Source organism: Betta splendens, chromosome 15, assembly GCF_900634795.4.
Source record: "Betta splendens chromosome 15, fBetSpl5.4, whole genome shotgun sequence".
NCBI lineage: Eukaryota > Metazoa > Chordata > Actinopteri > Anabantiformes > Osphronemidae > Betta > Betta splendens.
The window spans coordinates 10,868,398-10,887,103 of record NC_040895.2 but is presented as its reverse complement, the minus strand read 5'-3'; the positions used below and the strand labels follow the sequence as shown (position 1 = coordinate 10,887,103).

Here is an 18,706-nt window from a genome sequence, read left to right as displayed (position 1 = left end):
AGGAGGAGAGGGAGGGGAGGGGAGGGAGGCAGCGCTCATCAGTTATTCCTGCTCCCTGACCTAACTTGACAATCAGCTCCAATAATGAGACAAAGAGAGATGAGACGGAGGTTTTGCCAGAGACCAGGATGTTGTGAACTGTCCTAAATTGGCAGATAATGGTGCTGCTGTGGCTCAGGCTGCATCAGACCGTTGTTCAGACCTCCTCCACCATGTTCTCAAACATCCAGTGTTCCTTCCATCGGGCTGTTTTTCCATATACTGGCCTCAACACAGGAATAGAATATGGGTGATCGAGAGTGGGATGCACTGAAATAACGACTTTCTTTTCTTTTCTTTTTTTTTACAGGAAGCTATGACATTTTAGCTTCATCGCAGTGAGTCAAACTGTAAAACCGCTAAACCAAACAAATCACACAATGTGCTTTTAGCACAAACAGACCTCAAAGTACAAGGATGCATATTGTTCAAAACAACAAACTCAAACAAACTCTCGCTTGGTTTGAAGTATATATTATGACTGTGGTTGAAAGTAAAAAAAACAAACAGATGCTTAAAATACTACAAAAAGCCTTTTAATATGCTTCTCTATTCAGTACTTTCCAATGTTTTGGATTTGGTTTATTCATAATCCTGTATAAAAAGCCATGAAAAACCTGACAAGCATTTCTAGTCCAGTGTGTTTTAAAGCCACATGGACTCTGGAGTGCATGGAGGCTCCCTGCATGCTTTCAGCCGCAAACAGGAAATAATCAAGAGCTAGGAACTCGCAAGTACAACAAGAGCACGTTAACAGTCTTTTTAGGCACTGAAGTCTCTCCCACACGAGGACTCGCCACGAAGGATATGTTGTTTCTCGAGTCGACCGTTCGATTGGATTAAAGGATTTTAAGACTACATTGTTCACATTAGCACTTCCAGTTGAACAGAAACAAAAAAATAAATAAAAACACAAACACGCGTTTCCAAATTACAGCATTAGTACCGTCTGTCTGTCTGAGAAGATTAACCAGGGCTGCAGGATTTGGTTTCCTAAAACGGGGTCAAGGCGCATTGGAGACACAAAATTAACACGTTGTATCTCTAAACCAAGATGGTGGAAACAAATCCGTGAAACTGAACAAAGTGATTGCACTACTTGGTCCCGTAATGCTTGGTTGAAGACTGGCCGTAGAGCCCGTAGAAGTCGTGGTGCCTGGCCGGATGCGAGGCCTCCATCAGCCCCCTCATGGGGAAATGCTGCAGCGGCTGGCTCGCGGCCACAGGGCCGTGTGGGGCGAACTCCTGAGGGGTCATGGGGGCAAAGGCGTCCGAGGCCGCGTACGGGGGCTGCGCGCGGGCGGCGGCGGGCGGCCTCGTGCAGCAGCAGTTGTTCAGCGTGCACATCAGCACCTTCCTCCCTTCGTACATGGGCTGCGAGGCGCCCCCGCCGGGGAAGTGGGACGGGGGGAAGATGGTCCCTGAGTGGTGGCTGGAGCTGGACCCCAGACCCACCATGTGGTGGGCCGGACTGTCAAGGAGCCCGCTGTGGGCGGCGCCGGCGTGGGGGTTCTGAGGGAGGCCGTCAGAGGAGTACAGCGATGACGCGTGGTGGTTCTGGTCAGGCAGGAAGGCCTTTTTACTGCTGTAGAGCAACGGGGGCTGCTCCTGGGAGGCAGCGGTTTCTGGGTTATTCTCCAGGAAGGCCATGCTGTATTTCCTCTTCTGCAGTCCAGAGCTCGTCCCCGTGTTAGAGCCCGCAGAGCCGGCGTGAGACTGGACGACCTCGAGGATGGATGCTTCGTTCAGCGGCTCTGAAAGCGACGAGCAGGGTAATAATAATGAATACTACCTGCTTCATATGCCACAAATGGCTGAATGGTGTATTGTTTGATCCTTTTCTTACCTTCGAGCATCTTTCGCAGGTTTTTCTCTCTGGCTGAGAGCTCGGATAGAAAATGATGGGAGCTGATCTGGCCGACTCTGAGTGGAGGGACGGCGCAGCTTAGGTGGGAGTTTGACCTGAAAAGGCACAAACCAAACACAGACCGAAGCTCGTCAACCGATAATAATCGCACAGCGCACGGTGAATCAGAACAGACACACGGTCACTCCCACCTGTCTAGCAGCAGCTGATACGGTTTCGTGCACTGCAAAGAGAGAACACATCACGTTATCCCACTTTCAGGCCAGCGCCCCGCGGCCGTGCTGGTGCTGTGGCGGCGCCCAGACGTCTACCTTCATGAAGCTGATGCTGTCGGCTTTGTGAAAGAACGCTTGCACGGAGCTCAGGAGCTTCTCCGCGTCCTGGCGCCGCTCGTGGAGCTGCAGAACCTGCTGGGAGTTCTTCCTCACGTACAGCGTGTACGTGCTCTCCAGCACCTGCATGGCGTCGGCCTGGTTGGCCTCCAGCAGCGCGTGCATCCTCTGGTACCGGGCCCTCACGCGCTCCTTCAGCTCCGACACCGCGTCCTGCGGGCGAGAGAGGAGAACGGGTTCTCACATACATGTTGTTCAGTGCCACCAGCAGTTTTAATGGAGCTCTGCTCACGTCAGGGAGAAACATTTAGCTCATAGAATAATAAACTGTAGCTGAAGGTGTGGGATGTGCTTCATGCTACATGAATGTCCTCGTTCATGGTCTGAAGTCCATTTTTCTTGCTTCATTATATTAAGTCCCTGAGCTTTTCTTCTTCAGCACTAAAGTAAAAAAGTCATTTGTAAAATGAATTTCCAACTCTAATGCATGAGCCATTCAAAGCAAGAAATAAATTACATTTTGCTACAGGGAACAAAGGTGCAGTCTCTCCTTGGCAGCACAGTGTGGCCACAATTGCAGCACGAATCCGCACGGTGACAACAGACCCGCACCGATAATGGCTCATATCGCCGGCGCCGCCTTTGTGGAAGCGTACCTTCATCAGCGTCTTGTCTGACTCCAGCTTGGTGAGCTGCTCATCGATGTTCTGAACACGGCCCTCCAGCCTGTCTTGCTGTCTCATTAGCATGGCCTGTGGTGAGATGACATATGAGATATGGATTACACAATACGCTGAAAAAAAAACAAACAAGGGAGATGTATTGTGTACCCGGGCCTCTGCTGTGACCTCGGCGAGGCTGGCTGCGTTTTATGAGTCACTAAGACAACCTCCTCCACAATCCTGATTAGACGGAGGAAACAGCTGCCAGCGACAACCACATACAGTACATTTAACCATTAGGGCAGCAGAGGCAAAGGCAACTGCACAAATCCACCTCTGATTGCTTCTAAGTTTATCAGGGACCCCGCTCCATCAAGTCAGCTCCTTTGTTGGGACCAGCCAACAGAGCCAAAGGCCAGCTGACATAATCCCACACGTACCGCATGGGATGGAAATCAATCAGCAGTCGCAGGACGCGGGGAGGGCAGGTAGGCCTTTTTAATGAACGGTTCCTGCATGGGTAAGGCACCGTGCCTAAATAAGAGGAAACCCGCTGTCATGGCAACAAAGCCTTGTGTATGTATTCATATATTTATATGTAAGGCTAATATGTATGTGAGGGAGCAGCCAGGAGCAAGGAGCGGGGGGAGGAGGAGGAGGGGGGGGGGGGGGGGTCTCACTGCCCCCGTCTGCTTTCTCATTTAGCCACATGCAATGCCCCCATTGTTTGCAGCGGCCTCCGTGTCAGTAACAGGCTGTCATGTCTGTGTGCATAACGCTCCGGACTCCTCGCTCCCTCGGCACGAGCATGCATGGGAAAAGAAGGGGGGGGGGGGGGGGGGGGGGGGGGGGGTTCTCTGCTTGCATATCCCAGGAAAAAGGGACGGACAGAGGGGGGGAGAAAGTTTGGAACGAGGAAGAGAGATAAAGAGCGAGGACATTCCCGACATCTGCAGGGAACGCGCCGTTGGATCAGTCGTTCGGAAAATGAATCAGCGCGACATAAAAGCACGGAGGGAGACGTTTCTATTTGATTATGCATTAATTACTCTATTATTGCTGCAATGCTCGCTGTCAGAGGATCCAACTAGGGACATCAGGCGTGGTTTGAAAGTGTGGGCTGTGGGAGCAGATGGGGCCTGATCTGAGCTGCTGAGGCCAAACGTCATAAAACAATAGGTGAAAAGGTGCCGGTGTCATTGAACTAACTGTATGTGACAGAAGCCGCTCTGTGTTTGCAGAACTGCGCCGCTTGTGCGTTACGGACTGCGATGTGCTCACGAAAACAGGAAAGAGCCCCCGGTCGGGGCTGGCGCTATACGGTGCATGACCTGTTTTGTGTAAGCTGGTTTCACAGAGTGGCAGAAGCTCCTCTCTGCCCCAGTGCGTGTGCTCAACAGCGGCGTCTTCCTCATTCCGCCGCGTTTCTCCCAATTCCCTTTTTCTGTATTGTCACACGCCTGAAGGGGGGGGGGGGGGGGGGGTAAACCTACCTTTATCAAGATTAAAACCCACCAACGATGACTTTCCCCCCACTGGGGGGGCACCCAGGCGCCCGCAGGTTGCCAGGAAGCTCATGTTTAAATGAGGAGCCTCAGGCTCAATGAACAGAGAGCCTCTTTCACAATCAACTGACAACTATTCCCCCATGTCTCATGTCAATGGACGGCCCTCAGCATTCTCGGGAGCTGACTCACGCCGCCCCACGTAGAGCACAAGACGCTGCGAACGGCGGAACTTCCATGAGGGATGGTTTCCCGCTGAGGTGCCTGGGAAAACTAAGGTGAGGCCGCGTGGGCGGGATCCTGTCCCAGGGACGCCATTACTTTTATTGCGTTCCCCTTCCTGTCTTGTGAGCGTGCAGCGACGTTACTGGGAGCGTCTCCTCCGGAGGCCAAAGATGGGGAACGACGAGAACAGCCGCGCTGGCTTTGCCGTCTTTGTCGATCCCAAAAGCAACAAGAGTGCTGCCGGGGGAATTAAAAATCCTTTCACCAAAATAGAGCGCGACTCGAATTACTTAACAAATGACCCAGCATCCAAGATGGAGTCTAACGTTCATGTGGGTATTACCACGTCTTTATTAAGCGTACACAGTGTTCTGTGACACAGCTTAACCCAGAGTCTCTGATTCCCATATTACTGCGTTTATCCAGTTAACATATAGTGTGAAAGAACAGAGATGGGTGTGTGTGTGTGTGTGTGTGTGTGTGTGTGTGTAGGGAGCAGCTGTGGAAAAGGGCTGAACAGGCATCTTTTGTCCCAATAATAGCCCTCAACCAGAGCAACAGTTTGTACCAAAAGACGTCTACGGATTTAGAACTTTGAGATCCACACGCTGGAAAGAAAAGCATCTGTGAGCATCGCAACCGGGATCGGACTCGTAGAGAGGGAGGAACGTGGAAGCGACACGCGGCGGCGTGGGCGCAGGTTCTCTGCACTTGCCACTCACGTCAGAAAAGTTGGGAACGAAGGGAGAACAGACACCGAATCCCACGGCTGTTCGTCACTGCTTGTTGTCAGATTAACACAATCTATGCTCCCCAGGAATTCCACTGGAATCTCTTTCCGGTTTCTGGGAACGCTTGAAATGCCACATAATAAACTTTGCGGTCTTGCGCACACTCACAGCAGCCGTCAGTTCAGTGACCAGCACTTGGATCCGCTGAGCGAGAGGCTGAACGTGACCGGAGCGCAGCCTAAACGCGGGTCCGCCCGCTTCGCAGGGGTCATCGGTCCTGGCAGATGCCGGTTGCATCACGGCACTTACCCGAGGGCTAATGTGAAGGTGCGTGTGTGTGTGTGTGGGGGGGGGTCATCCACCCCAAGGAGCTGCGTTCACCTGCCTGGTCCTTTCACGTCACGTCCGCGAGGCCTGTGCCGACTACTGAACCGGAAGCACCGGCAGCTGCGCTCCAGCTGATAGCGCCACGTGACCGGGCGATCGGCGGAGCGTGATTCGTCTCACCTGCATTTGCACGCGCTGCGCGTCCACGTCGCGCACCGTGTGCCGCTGGCCGGCGCAGCGGGAGATGCAGCAGAACGCACACAGCGCCGACTGCTCCTCCTCGCAGTGCAGCAGCCGGTACTCCTCGTGGCTCGGGCACGTCCACGCGCTCAGCTCCTCGGCGTCCACCAGCAGGTGCCCGGGCGCCGCGCACGGCTGCTGCAGGTGCGTCTGGACGTGCGTCTGGCAGCACGGCTCCTTGCAGCGCAGGCACACTTTGCGCACGGGCAGCGGGGGGCCGCGCCTGCACAGCACGCAGTGCAGCGCGGCGGGGGCTTTCTCCGCGTTCAGGGCGTTGAAGCGCTTGACGATGTTGGCGAGCTTGAAGTTCTTCTCCAGCGCGGGCTTCGGCTCGTAGTCCCGGTTGCACTCGGGGCAGCGCACCGCGCCGCCGTCTTTGGCCCAGGCCTCGGAGATGCAGCCCCGGCAGAAGTTGTGCTTGCACGGCAGCTGGACGGGCTCGTCGAAAACGTTCAGGCAAATGGGGCACAGGAGCTCCTCTTCGAAGCAGTTCTTCCAACTTTCATCCATGATTTCAGCCGTGTCCAGACTGGGGGGAAAAGCGGAGTTTTGTTAGGATGGAGCGTTAGACGTCTGTTTGTGGTGACACGGGTTCCAAACCGGCTCGACATTAGCAACAAGCTCGCGCGCAGCACGCGTTTTAAGGCGGATGAAGGGTGTCTGACGCGAACGCAGTCGCAGACGAGCGACGTTCCGTAAACACGTTGGACTAACTTCTCCGACACGCAGAGGAACTTCTACCGCGCGTCCCGCAATACGACAATCCACGCTACGCGCAACGGCGACGACGCGATCAACGAGCGTTCGCCCCGCGACGGCAGCGACGCGAGCCGCGGCGTCTGAAGGCGACAAACTTGCCTCGAAATAAAACTGAAAATAGGAGCGGGTCTGACAAAACGTCAGCGGCCGTGTGACTCCGCTCCGAGGCGCACTGAGCGGATGTTTGTGAATAAAACGTCTACGTTACCAACTATTTCTCGTCCATGTCGACTCCGGCGCACCTACGGCGTCGCGGCGCTCCGCGTCCAGACCGCGGCGGGCTCCGGGCTCGTGCGCTTCCGATCCCCGTCCTCCGGACGCCACCGACCGATCCGCGCCGGGGGCTTTTAGAAAATTCCCAGCTGTTATCGGGCTGGTTTCGCCTTCCCGTCAACTCTTGGACCAACACTGGACGGTTAGCGCAGGCAGCTTGTGACTCGTCGGGAGGGGAGCTCAGTGTTTCCACACCGACTGCTCCCCCCCCCCTCCCTCCGTCGACGTGACCAGTCACAGAGTGGATCGAGAGACGGGGAGGAGCCGACCGGCGCGAGGCGAGAGCGCCGCCACAGCAGACTCTGCCGGAGAGAGCGGACATGGACGCGGACGCCGGTGCGTCCTGACGCGGGGGCCACGCTGGGCCCCACGGTGGCCCGGAAGAGGGAGGAGAGACTCGGTAACAGGCTGCGAAGGCTTTTCTTCTGCGAAGGCTATACAGGGTTACGAGTGCTAAGTAATCATTAGACACCTCTATCAATGATTAGAGGTGGGTTAATGTTTAAATAACGCCCATAGGTCCACAAGAAAAACATGAGCTGTGGAGCTCTCATGGTTACTACCTCCATGGCAGGATTTAATTGTTGTGAGGTCCCAGTGGCAAACATGCTGGTGACTATGATAAAGTAATGCCAATATATTTATAGAAAATCTTGTATGAAATTATTTATTTCAGAAAACACAATCACAGCATCAACAGGAACGTATAAAAGTATACAACATGTGCTAAAATACGTTGCTGTATGTACACGAAACATTTCTCAAGCTTCCTCTGTAATTCTGCTTATACACTTTAATGCACTTGGGATTACAATCAGTCAGTTCACTTAATATCAAGATCGAGGGTGTAACAAAAGTAGTCTTCGCTCGGTTTTGCTTGTTACCATGGAATGCAATGGCAGCAACAGAAAACCACCGCCTCGGCTCAAAGAGACGCAGCTTTTAGGCGTCACCAGAGAATAAGTGGTGATTTCAACTCAAGGCACAGAGGAATTTTACTCCAACTCTTCTTCAAGCTGGTCCAACTGTAAAGATGACGCTGATCCCTAGTTGTGGGCATTTCTGATTTTAGGGATCACAGTTCCCCAATATGCATTGTCAAGCATGAGGAAACTGAAAGAAGACAAATGTAAAAGTGTTACTCAATACAAGAATCATGTTCAGGGCAAACAGGAAGGACAGTTGTGTCTATGTAGAATCTGCCAAATACCTAAGAAAGTAGTTCTGTTTCTTGTTTGGTGATCCCAGACTAACAGGCAGTGAATGCATTATTACAGACTCATGACACATTGGAGACACAGACAGTACTGGCAGCAGACTGCCAGTTAACAGTTAAAACTTTGGTATGACCACAAACATTAAAATGTCCAGCATTTGTAAATACTATACACATCAACTTAATTAAAACACTGATAATTGGTTCAGTATGTGACTTTTCTGCCCTCTGAGGTCACTGGAATAAATAGCTGTTTTTGAGAACTTCGACCAAGTTACTGCTAGGGATGTGGGACGGCAATTCAAGGATGTGCGCATAACTACATTAGTAATGTATCCTGTTCTGTCTACAGCTCGTGAGTCACTTATAATGATTGACCCAACAGGGCAACCATCTGGACAGGATGGTTTGAGGCCATTGTCAAAAGCCTTCAAGCCTGGGAGAAAAGTTAATCTGATAGTCTGAGAATGCAGTAACAGTCAGAAGTCTTTGAGTGAAACAGGCACTGCAGTCCCCCACAATATGGTCCAACTTGGAAGCATGGCTGCAGGTGTGGTTTCCTAGTGCCTCACTGGAGTGGATTGTCAAACACAGAGTCTGGTAGGACCGAGATCTTCAGCTTCTTCTCTGGCCAACTGTACTCCTTTGGTAACTTGGTCTGAACAAAGAGAAAGGGAAATGATGGGCAACATGAAGCAGGCAGCGGCTCAGGAAGACAAAAGAGAAAATAAAAGCAAAAACACGGGGGCTTTTTTCAAATTTACCTCCTCACGCGTGTTGAGTTCCTGTAAATCCCCAAGCATTTGTTCGACAAACTCCTCAGTCAACAGTATCTATACAGAGCAGAAAATCAAATAAGATGTGACAATACATAAACAGTAGGTTTGTGTGTCAGCCTGTGAGAGATACCTGGAGCCAGGGTCCGTGTGCTGCATATGGATGCTCCTCAGTGGCAAAAGCGCCTTCAACCCCTGTGGATACAAATGTAATGGCTGTATCCCCATGGATACTTTTATAAGTGAAGTGTCTCCCATGAAGCAACCGGCCTCTGTAAAATAGTAAATATATTTCGACCTTAAACAAACAAACAATCCAAATACTCAAAAAGTCAACTGTTACATTCTGCATCTTACAGAAAGGTTTGCAATTTATCAAAATCATATAGTAAATATTATCAAAGTTATATTTAGTTAAGACAAAAGGTGTCAATTGAAAGATTAAACACCTTCATTCATTCTATTTAAATAAGACAGACATGTCTTAAGTGAGTCTAATGCATTGTGTGAAAGGCTCATGCCTTAAAAGTCACATAGTTTAGAGGCAACATTTGACGTAATCGGCCACTTTGCCAGAAATCACAATCGGGCCTCTTAAAGGGTTTCCTCTCCGTTACCTCCCCGCACATCTCTCTCACACAAAGGTGTCTCTGTACTAACGGGCCTTGTTCTTTCCTCAAATAGACAGTAAGCAGGTTCACGCTCGTCCGTGCAGAGAGTCACCACAGCAGCTTTGTAATGATATTTTAGTTCCTGTCTGACCGTCTGTGGTCATATTCCCAAAATATCATGTGTTCCAAGTAAAGGGGACAGTTATCAGTTACAGGTGTGAAAATTCCAGACAAACTAAGTTAGAGGAAAAGACACAAGTCAAGCATAAATGGGAAAACACTGCAAAATGTTTCGCCTTTACATTACACTGTATTGTGGCATCATAGCGTGTAATTTAATACCTTAGTCTCTGAGTGTAGTCAGTCCTTCTTAGATCAGTGAAACTCAAACCTTTTAAATTCATTTTATCATCTTTGTTATTTTTTTCTGCTGCTTCTTGTTGTTGGGCAACTCTCTAATGATGTAACTGTTATTTCAATAAGCTTAAATAACCTTTGCTGACTTCCCTAAGGTAAAAACCTCTAAGCCTATTCACAAAAAACATGTCAGAAAAACACAGAAGAGGAGTCCTTATCATACCTGTGGGCTATGAGTGACTGTGAGAAAAGGCTACACTGTCATTTTAATTATGTCAGGATACAATTATGTTCATGCAAATACAGGCCAACCCTGACAGATTGAATTTGCATCAGAGCAAACAATACAGACGGAAAATCCTGGTTGGTTTAATATATGAAAGTCTGAGAAACTGGCGCCATGTGTGTTTTCTTGTTTCGCAGTAAATATCTTGTGTGCATGAAACAGAATGACACAGTACCGCAGACAGAGGGGCAGTAGTGTGCCTGACTCTTGGTTGAATTTCAGATGGACGCTCTCCAACTGACGCGTTCGAACCAACTCATGAGGAACAATGGCTGCTGAGCTCTCACTCTCCAAACTGTCCTTCCGACTCCTAGCAAGCAAGCACAAAAAAGGGAGAAAATGTAAGTAAGGAAGTGGGAAATGGCTCAACCAGCCTTGGTATACAAACAGGAATGCACACAGCTCACTATTCTGCTCCTATCACATTCCTATTAACTCTGCCAAAAACCAACATCTTCCACAGAAAGAAATATGTAAGAATAGCGACATACCCTGATGTTATGCTCGTAGCTAGGAAACAGTTCAGATATCTGTTGGGCTGTGACTCACTGCACACAGTAGAGGGAATTATCCTGGTGCAACCCTTGTACAGAGCTGACCCCCCGCTTTAGTGTGTGTGTGTGTGTGTGTGTGTGTGTGTGTGTGTGTGTGTGTGTGTGTGTGTGTGTGTGTGTGTGCGCGCAGTAAGACGACTTACTGAGGCCTCTCGTGGTTCTGCTTTTGGCTGTTGATGGGTGGTAGTGCTGTCTTGCTGTTAAATTCCAACCCTTTTCTCAAGGTTTCCCTGATCTGCTCAGTATCTTTCAACAGACAAATACAGACCAGCATGGAATTATCCCATCATGCACTACTGACAGCAAGAAACCAGACATCCTGTGTAAAGGGTGTTTAAGCATTCTGGGATCTGCTATGTCCTAATTAGAACTTAGGCCATACCTTTGTCTGAGAGCCTACGTGGCTGTGATCCTATACAGATGGATCTGCTGTCCTCCTCATCCTCTGGCGGTCGACTCAGATCATCCCACACACACTTGGCACTGACCCCGCTCAGGTTAGAGCCTTCTGTCTCAATACCCTGATCCACTCTCTCCTGCTTGGATAAGCAAGAAATGTAGGCAGTCATTAACACTAGCTCATATAAAAACTCACACAAGGTCAACATTTTCTGAAATGCATAAGATCTGCATAAAGATTTATAGACCTTTAAAGTGATGGTAAATGTTGTCAGAGAGCATTTCTGTACACTGAGCTGGCACTGTCTTTAGCTACAATTAATGCTACCGTTAACTCTTTATGAATCCTTCATGAAGGGGATGTTGTTCAGGATGTAAGATGCTATTACTTAGATGTAGAATAAAAGGAACAAACCATTAAACCTTTAACGCAAAGGTTGAAAGTAAATCTCAGTGAAAGTAGTACTTATAAAAGAACAGTCGCATTAGACTGGATTTGGTTGAAATACATGTACTTAATAAACTGCTAATGGTGTTACATTGTTGGGATCATTCAATCCTCTTATAAAATAGTTTGATTACATCAGATTAGTCAGCAGCTGTAGAATGCGAACTTGCTTATGGACTTGTCTAACAGTGAATAAATACAATATGCTGCATTATATGCCAAGTGTCCCAAACCTAAAAATGTCTTACTTGTAGGTGTGGGTCGATGTCAAAAATGGTCTCTCCTCTCCTCATGTCTGTGATTAGCCAGGGGCCTCCAGCTCTGTGTGCAGGACAATCATCAACATTAGTCCATGCCATCATTAACCCAGAGATAAACAAAACGTTAATAAATGAACAAGTAACTATGCTCTTCATTTCTCCTTTCAGGGGCTTGATTCTTAGGGAATGTAATGTCATCTGCTTTGTTTATTAATACCTACTTACTAAACAGCTGAGCTAATCTACATAGTTATATAATGTTATTGTGAAAACACATCAACATTTAAGAAAGGTTACATTTATATGTACGGACATTCCTAAGCTGTAAAATAGACAAAATATTTTAAAATAAATTAAATGAAATAGAATAGAATAGCCTAATGCAATATAGATACCCCATGTGTTACACCACATATAGGTTGTTGATCTTTGCACACTTCTTACACTTTAACTCCACGCATCAGCTCCAAGATGCCTTGACCATTCCACTGTTGGGCTGCCTGAAGCTCCTCTGTACAAACGCCCACAATCTACAAGAGACAATGAACAACATGAGAGGATGTGATTGACTTGCTTTTTACTTTATGACTATTGTTGTTTAACATCTCAAAAGCTGTGGAAGAAGACACAAGTTTTTAGTCATCTGTATAACAATGTACATTAGTATTTAATTGTTCTAATGATGTGACTTCAAGGAAAACGAATATAGATGAGACAACAGCCACATTACTTCCCTTTGTTAAACTAACTTGAAGGACATGTACAATCAAAAACATAAATAAAAACTAAAATTGATAAATGGCCCTTTTTTCCCATTTCTTTCAGAAGATTTCTTCCAAAATCTTTTATGTACAAAAACCACATATTTGAACTCACCTGGAGAAAGCTTACGGAACCAAAAGGCGTGTGAATCGGTTGTATCTGTGGGTCCTCTGTGAGCAACATGTGCTGGATACGAGATTCGCTGTTGTCTAATGGATTGTGCCACGATATATGATCTCCGCTGCAAAATGTGTTTTCTGTAGAACAGAAACCAAAAGCAGACAGTTTTACTAGTATGACAAAACATTCTGTCTTACAATCCCTGAGGAAACAGGACAGCAAATGTTTCAGTAACAGGGAAAGGGGGAGGAACAAGGGAGGGAAACCAAAGCTAAAAGTGGCTAAAAGACAAGAAACAACACAAAATGTGCATTACCATCTGAGGAATCTATCTGCTTGGGAGGCAACACCCACCCAGTACAGATTTTCAGCAGGAGCAAAGTAAAGGGAAAAGGGCCAGGAATCAGCATTCATTTAACTCGGGGGGCCCAGCCCACCCAAGTGCAAATTGACCCCAGCTGGAAAATAGAGAAGGACTGGGTGGTGAGGAGAGGGGAGCCTAAGAGAAAGCCTTCTTCTATTATACCAAGGCTTTTAAATACCCCTTTCCTTCTTTACCACACTTTGTTGTATACATTATATATGCAAGCGAAGGATTTTATGAACTCCGAAGTACAGTATAGACCTCTATCGTTTGCACACAGAGAGCACATTCATGTTTAACAAAAACACAGTTGTTTGAACTTTCCTGAAAACAATCCTAGTACAATAGTAACAGGAAAGATATTGATGTCCATCGCCAGAGAATGTGAACATGATGCATACTAGTGTAAGTGCACTAATATGTCTTTATTCATGCATGCTTACATGCATTAGCGATATTACAAGCAACCTTTACAAAGAACATATTTGTCATATTCACATGTGAAGGCGGCTTGGAAACCAGAAAAAACAACAATGCAGAGAAATCATTTACTGGTCTATTAAACTGTGACAAAAAGAAAACACTCATTATGACTCTGTGAAATAGAAATGTCTGCCTGAATGATGCAAAGCTGCAACCAAGTTTTCATCCCCCTCCTTTATCTTAATTCCAGCAGTTACTTTGACCCAAGATGATTTAGGGCTCATTTACAATAGACTGCTTGAAAGACATTGTTTTTGTTGCCTGAATCTTCAACATTGCTGCAAAAAAAAACCACTTGCCTTGACCTTCAGGTGATTTAATATATTATATTAATATAATAATAATAATATATATATATTACCTGACTGGAAAACATAGCGAGCCAAGCCCTGCATGAGTTCAGCTGGCCAGGTTGGTGGTGCTGTCTCTCCCGCTTCTCTTTTGAGTCTAAAGGTGAGTTCAAAGCCAAACCCACTGGCTCCATCTGGGCCTGTAAACCTTGACAAAATCAAAAGCACTATGTTCAATGATAAAGGGTGAATCATTACAAAGGCATAATGTGATGTTAACTCTAATACCAATGTGTTACCCCCCTGCTGCAAGGGCGTGTACTTACTCATGAACTCTGTTATCTCCATACAGATCACTCAGTCCAAAGCTGACATAGTGCCAGTGCTCCTGGATGTCCTGGGCTGAGCAGCCCATATTTCTATACATACTGATGTAGTCTAATGGGTCTGGTCCTCCTAACCTGTGACAAGCAAAAATTGAAGAAAAAAATCAGTAATCGTATTATTTACTGTATTCTATTGTAGTTCTTTATAGTTACTAGTGTCCCAACGTTGGAGAAAATAACTACAATACAAGTGCCAGACCTTTATAACGAGATATATTTATTTACCCGAGTTTAGCAGTGAATATTCCCCCCCTGAAGTTTGGAATTAGCTACTACTGCGCTCCTTGATGGAGCTGGCTGCATCGCTAGCTTGGCAGCTAAGCTAGCTGATAGCTAAGCGTTTAGCTCTAGCTGGCAACAAAGTTGTTCCCCAAACCCAGGGCCAATAGATGTATGAGAAAAGCTACCAGGGAGGGGAGCACCTACCAGTACTTAACAATGGCTGTAACTTGAAGCGGGTTGGCCTGCTCGGGATAAAGTCGCCGACATTCCCCGTAGATAGCCTGCAGTCCGGGAGGAAACAGCGGCACCAGCCCATGGGCTGGAGCTCCACTGGTAGGCCGTACATCACCCATGCCACGGTCGCGAACAAACCTTGTCCTTTAGATATCAAAGTAATTGCAAGTATATTTTATTATCTGTAACCAGTTCACCAAAAAAGAGACAAAACTAAACCATTAAAGTTTCGCAACTGGTAAAAACTGACGGTGAACAGGTTTAAGTTTGTTCCCAGCGCGACTCTCAACCGGAGCCCAGCCTGTTGCGCGTCCTCTGCAAAAAACACTACCTCGCATTGGTTGGCTGAAGGACGTGACGTCACTGCCAGATGGTCACGGCGGACCATTTGGAAGTGAGATTTGGGTTTGTGTTGATTTTTTACGTAAAGGTGATTGGGCGACAAAATGCCAATCAAAGATTAATAAGCTGTGATTCAGGGTGGGGGGCTGCAGAGTTTTTCACGGGGCAAATGATGGATAGATCGATAATAGAGGGACCAAATGGGTCTTCAAAGACGAGCCGAAGTAACAGATCAGTAGAAAGGAATTTATAGGATTTAGCATTTGCGTTGGTTCCTCATAAAATGTATGTCTTAAATTATTGTGTTATATAAAGTCTCATTTTCGACTTATTATTTGGGTTTGAGTGTAGCAGTCTGGCCCTACAAATTACAAAGTTGTCTACAATGTCTTGTATTATAGTAATGTTTAGTATTTTTTTCTGTCTACAAATATTGGTTAGTTATTATATTCGTTTTAAGGAAGTATTCCATTAAAGCAGGTATAGCCTGTGTAAGAAAACCTTATACCAGGATCTACAAAAAGTAGTTGCCAAAGTTTTGCAAATTTTTAGTCCTAATCTGTTACATTTGGCTGTGTAAGATCTCTGATTTATTCTATCACTGTGCATTATCCTGTATTCACATATTAAATACATTTGAATAATACTAAACTCTAGAATATGTGTAGGACATGTGGCGGCCAGTCTGAGCATATGATCATGAATTTACTTTAATTTATTTTTATTTTAGCAAGGGCACTGTTATCTTTGTAAGAGATGTTTTAGTGAATCCCTGCTGTTTGTCCATTAAAACCATTCAATGAAAATAAACAAGTGAGTCACAATTTGACTGAAGAATTGTTTATTTTAATACTTCCCTCATAAAAGATAATTATGTCTGTGTCACAGCTTTTATGCAAATAAATGCAAGCCCAAACCCGCCTGTCAGACAGGATGGTGTCAGCCATTTTTTTTATTTCCTCTTCATTTCTTGATTTTCTCACATGCTACAGCCTAAGCTTTCATAAAACTGCTTCACATAAAGTTGTACATTAGTAACTATACCCACATAATGCAGAGTCTAAGCTCTGATAAAGGGTGTCCAGAATACAACTACTGTGATTTTACTTAAATGTTTTCTGCTAGTCTTAGAAGTAGCATAAGCTGTAAAAAGCGTCTTTCGTACAATTTTAAGTATAACTGAATTATTTTTAATACAAGGAACTCAAACTCATCTGCATGTAAGCGTTACGTAATTATCACTAATTTTACCTCTTCTTTTCTAAAAGCCTATAAACCAATATGCATCTTTAATTTCATACTTCAAAAATTATAGCTGCAGATATAAATTCAAATGATGATATAAATAAAATTAACTTGATTGAATAGTGTACAGATCAATCTATCAAACTAAAACTGAAACAAAGTATTGAAATATATGACACGGTCGGGCTTGTATTTCTTATACTTTTCTTGTGAACTAAATAAAAAGGAAAAAACAAATCACAGGAAAATAATCTCGTTTTTTTACTTTAATAAGAATATACAGTGGTTTACTTAAATTCTGAAAACCTTTGATCAGCAATTTAGAAACTTGATTTGATGTCACATACACTTTCAAATGACCAATTTTACTCATTTGAAGAACAGCAGCAACACATTAGTACGTACAAACAAAATAACAAATGACACACACATTTATGGCTTCTCGTAGTCGTGGTTTCTTCTTTTTTGATGTTGGGCAGTACAGCTGGCAAACCAGTACCATGCCAAAAGAACTGAGCCCATAGATGACACCTGAAGATGCCACCATCTATGGAATTCAGTTCTCATAGTAGAGCACTATTAGAGCACAACACTGGCGTTTTCTAACCAGTGTTTTCCATAAGAATATAATGATTAAAAACAAAACATTGTTCAATGTGTAACATGTTGAGTAGCATATTTAGGTTGAGCCACATGGCTGTCTGTATTTCTCAAACAAGGAGTGTGATGACGAGATAACATCAGCTCTACTTCTTTCACTGGAAGATTGAGCAACAGGCAGTTACAGAAGGCTTTTCGTTCTATAGTACTATATAATATACTGTATGGTTCTTGGTAACAGGCTGAAGTATTTTAATTGACTCAAACTGACCCAAAGGGAAAACAACTCGCTGAAGTGCAGTTAGGATTTAATGGATCCAGTGGTTTCGACGGAGCCTTGGGTGAGATTCGGGTCATGCGAGGTATCCAGTCATCTTCCAGTATTACTGGAAATGCTTCGCAACCACTAAAATGATGTGTCCACTGGGCTGAGGCGGTGAATCGGATCATGGTGATAGCTGCTTGGTCAAGGCATGAAATGACTCATCAGTTATAGCTGAACACTCCCAGGAAAAGAACGTTGGGACATTGTGATTACCGACATACCCCTCCAAAATAGGTTTCACATTAACTAACCTCGGTGTATTACAGGATTCTCCCTCTTCTACACCGAAAAATCCCAGCCACATAACCTGGAGGCCTGGATTCAATACTGACTGTGACGTTATAATTAGATAAGTTCTCGGTACTGTCTCAGTCACGGTTTTTCTTTCAGTTTGGCTGAACATTCTTCTGGGATAAGTGCAGGACAGCACATTGAACTTTCTGAGGAAAGCCACACCTGAATGCGTTCAGGAAACTCTTCCCGGCAGTTGGAGAGGGAAACAACCGGTTCTACAGCCTGTTGCTAGACAAGAAATCCCCCGTTTGGGCATTAGCCTAGTCTTAAATCCTCACTTTATTAAACTGTCCCTATTCAAACATGGCAACGATTAACACAGTATGACACCATTAGTCTGCTGGAGCTCAGATAGGTTGGAAGTTACTGTTTACTAGAACTATATTCAAACATGGTGGAACTAGTTTGTATTTACGAAACACATATACTTTCGAATGCCTTCATTTTTCTCTTTTAACCCAATCACAATTTGTCACTTTAGCAAATTGTCTACCTACATACTTACTGTATTCACTGAAGATCTGCCTTTAGATCTTGGCTATATCTGAGACATCTCCCCATTCCAGTGCTGTCCTCTCGAAGAGTCAAGCTTTAAACACACTTCAGCAGTCCCGTTAGGAAAATCCCTTTCCATTCAATCAGCAGCAGGGTTTTCCAAACTGAATGGGCACAGGGTAAAGCCGTCCCTCCCTCCGGTTCACCTGCGTGTTCCGAGCGCTCTCCCATGTCCGCGTTATTTTCTTCCCAAGGAAGGATTGAGCTCACTGTCTGACATTCAGAGCACAGAACCTTAAATACCAGCACCTTTCACATCACCCATCAGCTTCCCTCCCTCCTCTCTATCTGTTTTTCATACACTCCCTCCGTACGGTAAGCCTGACAGTCACTTCCCAGTAAGAAGGAAACAGTGGGAGTGAACAACACGCCCCCTCACAGTGAATCAACACACAAGAGTTTCTGAGGAAAACCATCTGACTGGCCCTGCCCCCTGTTCCCATAAAGTAATCAGGGGAAAGGCTGCGTCTACTGGAGGAACCAGGAATTCCCCCACAGGTCACGAACAGCTGTCGAGATGAGAGTCGATGACAAAGCGGATACAGTGGAGGTTCGCCAACTAGACATATGCAAACAGAAACTGTGTTTGCCGCTTGAATGCATGCGGCATTCTAATA

General features: G+C 46.0%; 2 protein-coding genes across 6 annotated transcripts; both read right to left on the bottom strand.

Annotated features, from left to right (window-relative positions):
• Positions 1–559: 559 nt before the first annotated feature.
• On the bottom strand, positions 560–7,324 carry trim8a (tripartite motif containing 8a). 2 transcript variants are annotated; one of them, XM_029175669.3, is made up of 7 exons: positions 6,930–7,324; positions 5,869–6,457; positions 2,895–2,990; positions 2,218–2,451; positions 2,098–2,129; positions 1,886–2,001; positions 560–1,793 (listed from the first exon to the last, which is right to left on the bottom strand). In XM_029175669.3, exons 1-7 carry the CDS (start codon positions 7,280–7,282, stop codon positions 1,135–1,137), a joined length of 2,079 nt encoding a protein of 692 aa, XP_029031502.2. In that variant the 5' UTR covers positions 7,283–7,324; the 3' UTR covers positions 560–1,134. The 2 variants fall into 2 exon arrangements, with proteins under 2 accessions (XP_029031502.2, XP_029031503.1); XM_029175670.3 differs by having other exon boundaries at positions 6,896–7,072.
• A 287-nt stretch (positions 7,325–7,611) lies between these two features.
• On the bottom strand, positions 7,612–18,305 carry sufu (suppressor of fused homolog (Drosophila)). 4 transcript variants are annotated; one of them, XR_003788412.3, is made up of 13 exons: positions 14,699–15,064; positions 14,213–14,347; positions 13,958–14,094; positions 12,744–12,886; positions 12,312–12,397; positions 11,856–11,928; positions 11,143–11,299; positions 10,904–11,006; positions 10,382–10,516; positions 9,086–9,224; positions 8,941–9,009; positions 8,171–8,834; positions 7,612–8,073 (listed from the first exon to the last, which is right to left on the bottom strand). XR_003788412.3 is itself a non-coding variant. In XM_055502440.1 (13 exons), exons 2-13 carry the CDS (start codon positions 14,845–14,847, stop codon positions 8,745–8,747), a joined length of 1,416 nt encoding a protein of 471 aa, XP_055358415.1. In that variant the 5' UTR covers positions 14,848–14,872; positions 18,040–18,305; the 3' UTR covers positions 7,612–8,744. The 4 variants fall into 4 exon arrangements, 3 of the variants coding, with proteins under 3 accessions (XP_055358415.1, XP_029031505.1, XP_029031504.1); XM_055502440.1 differs by adding an exon at positions 18,040–18,305 and having other exon boundaries at positions 7,612–8,834; positions 14,699–14,872; XM_029175672.3 differs by having other exon boundaries at positions 7,612–8,834; positions 11,143–11,296; positions 14,699–15,065.
• Between the last annotated feature and the right edge of the window lie 401 nt (positions 18,306–18,706).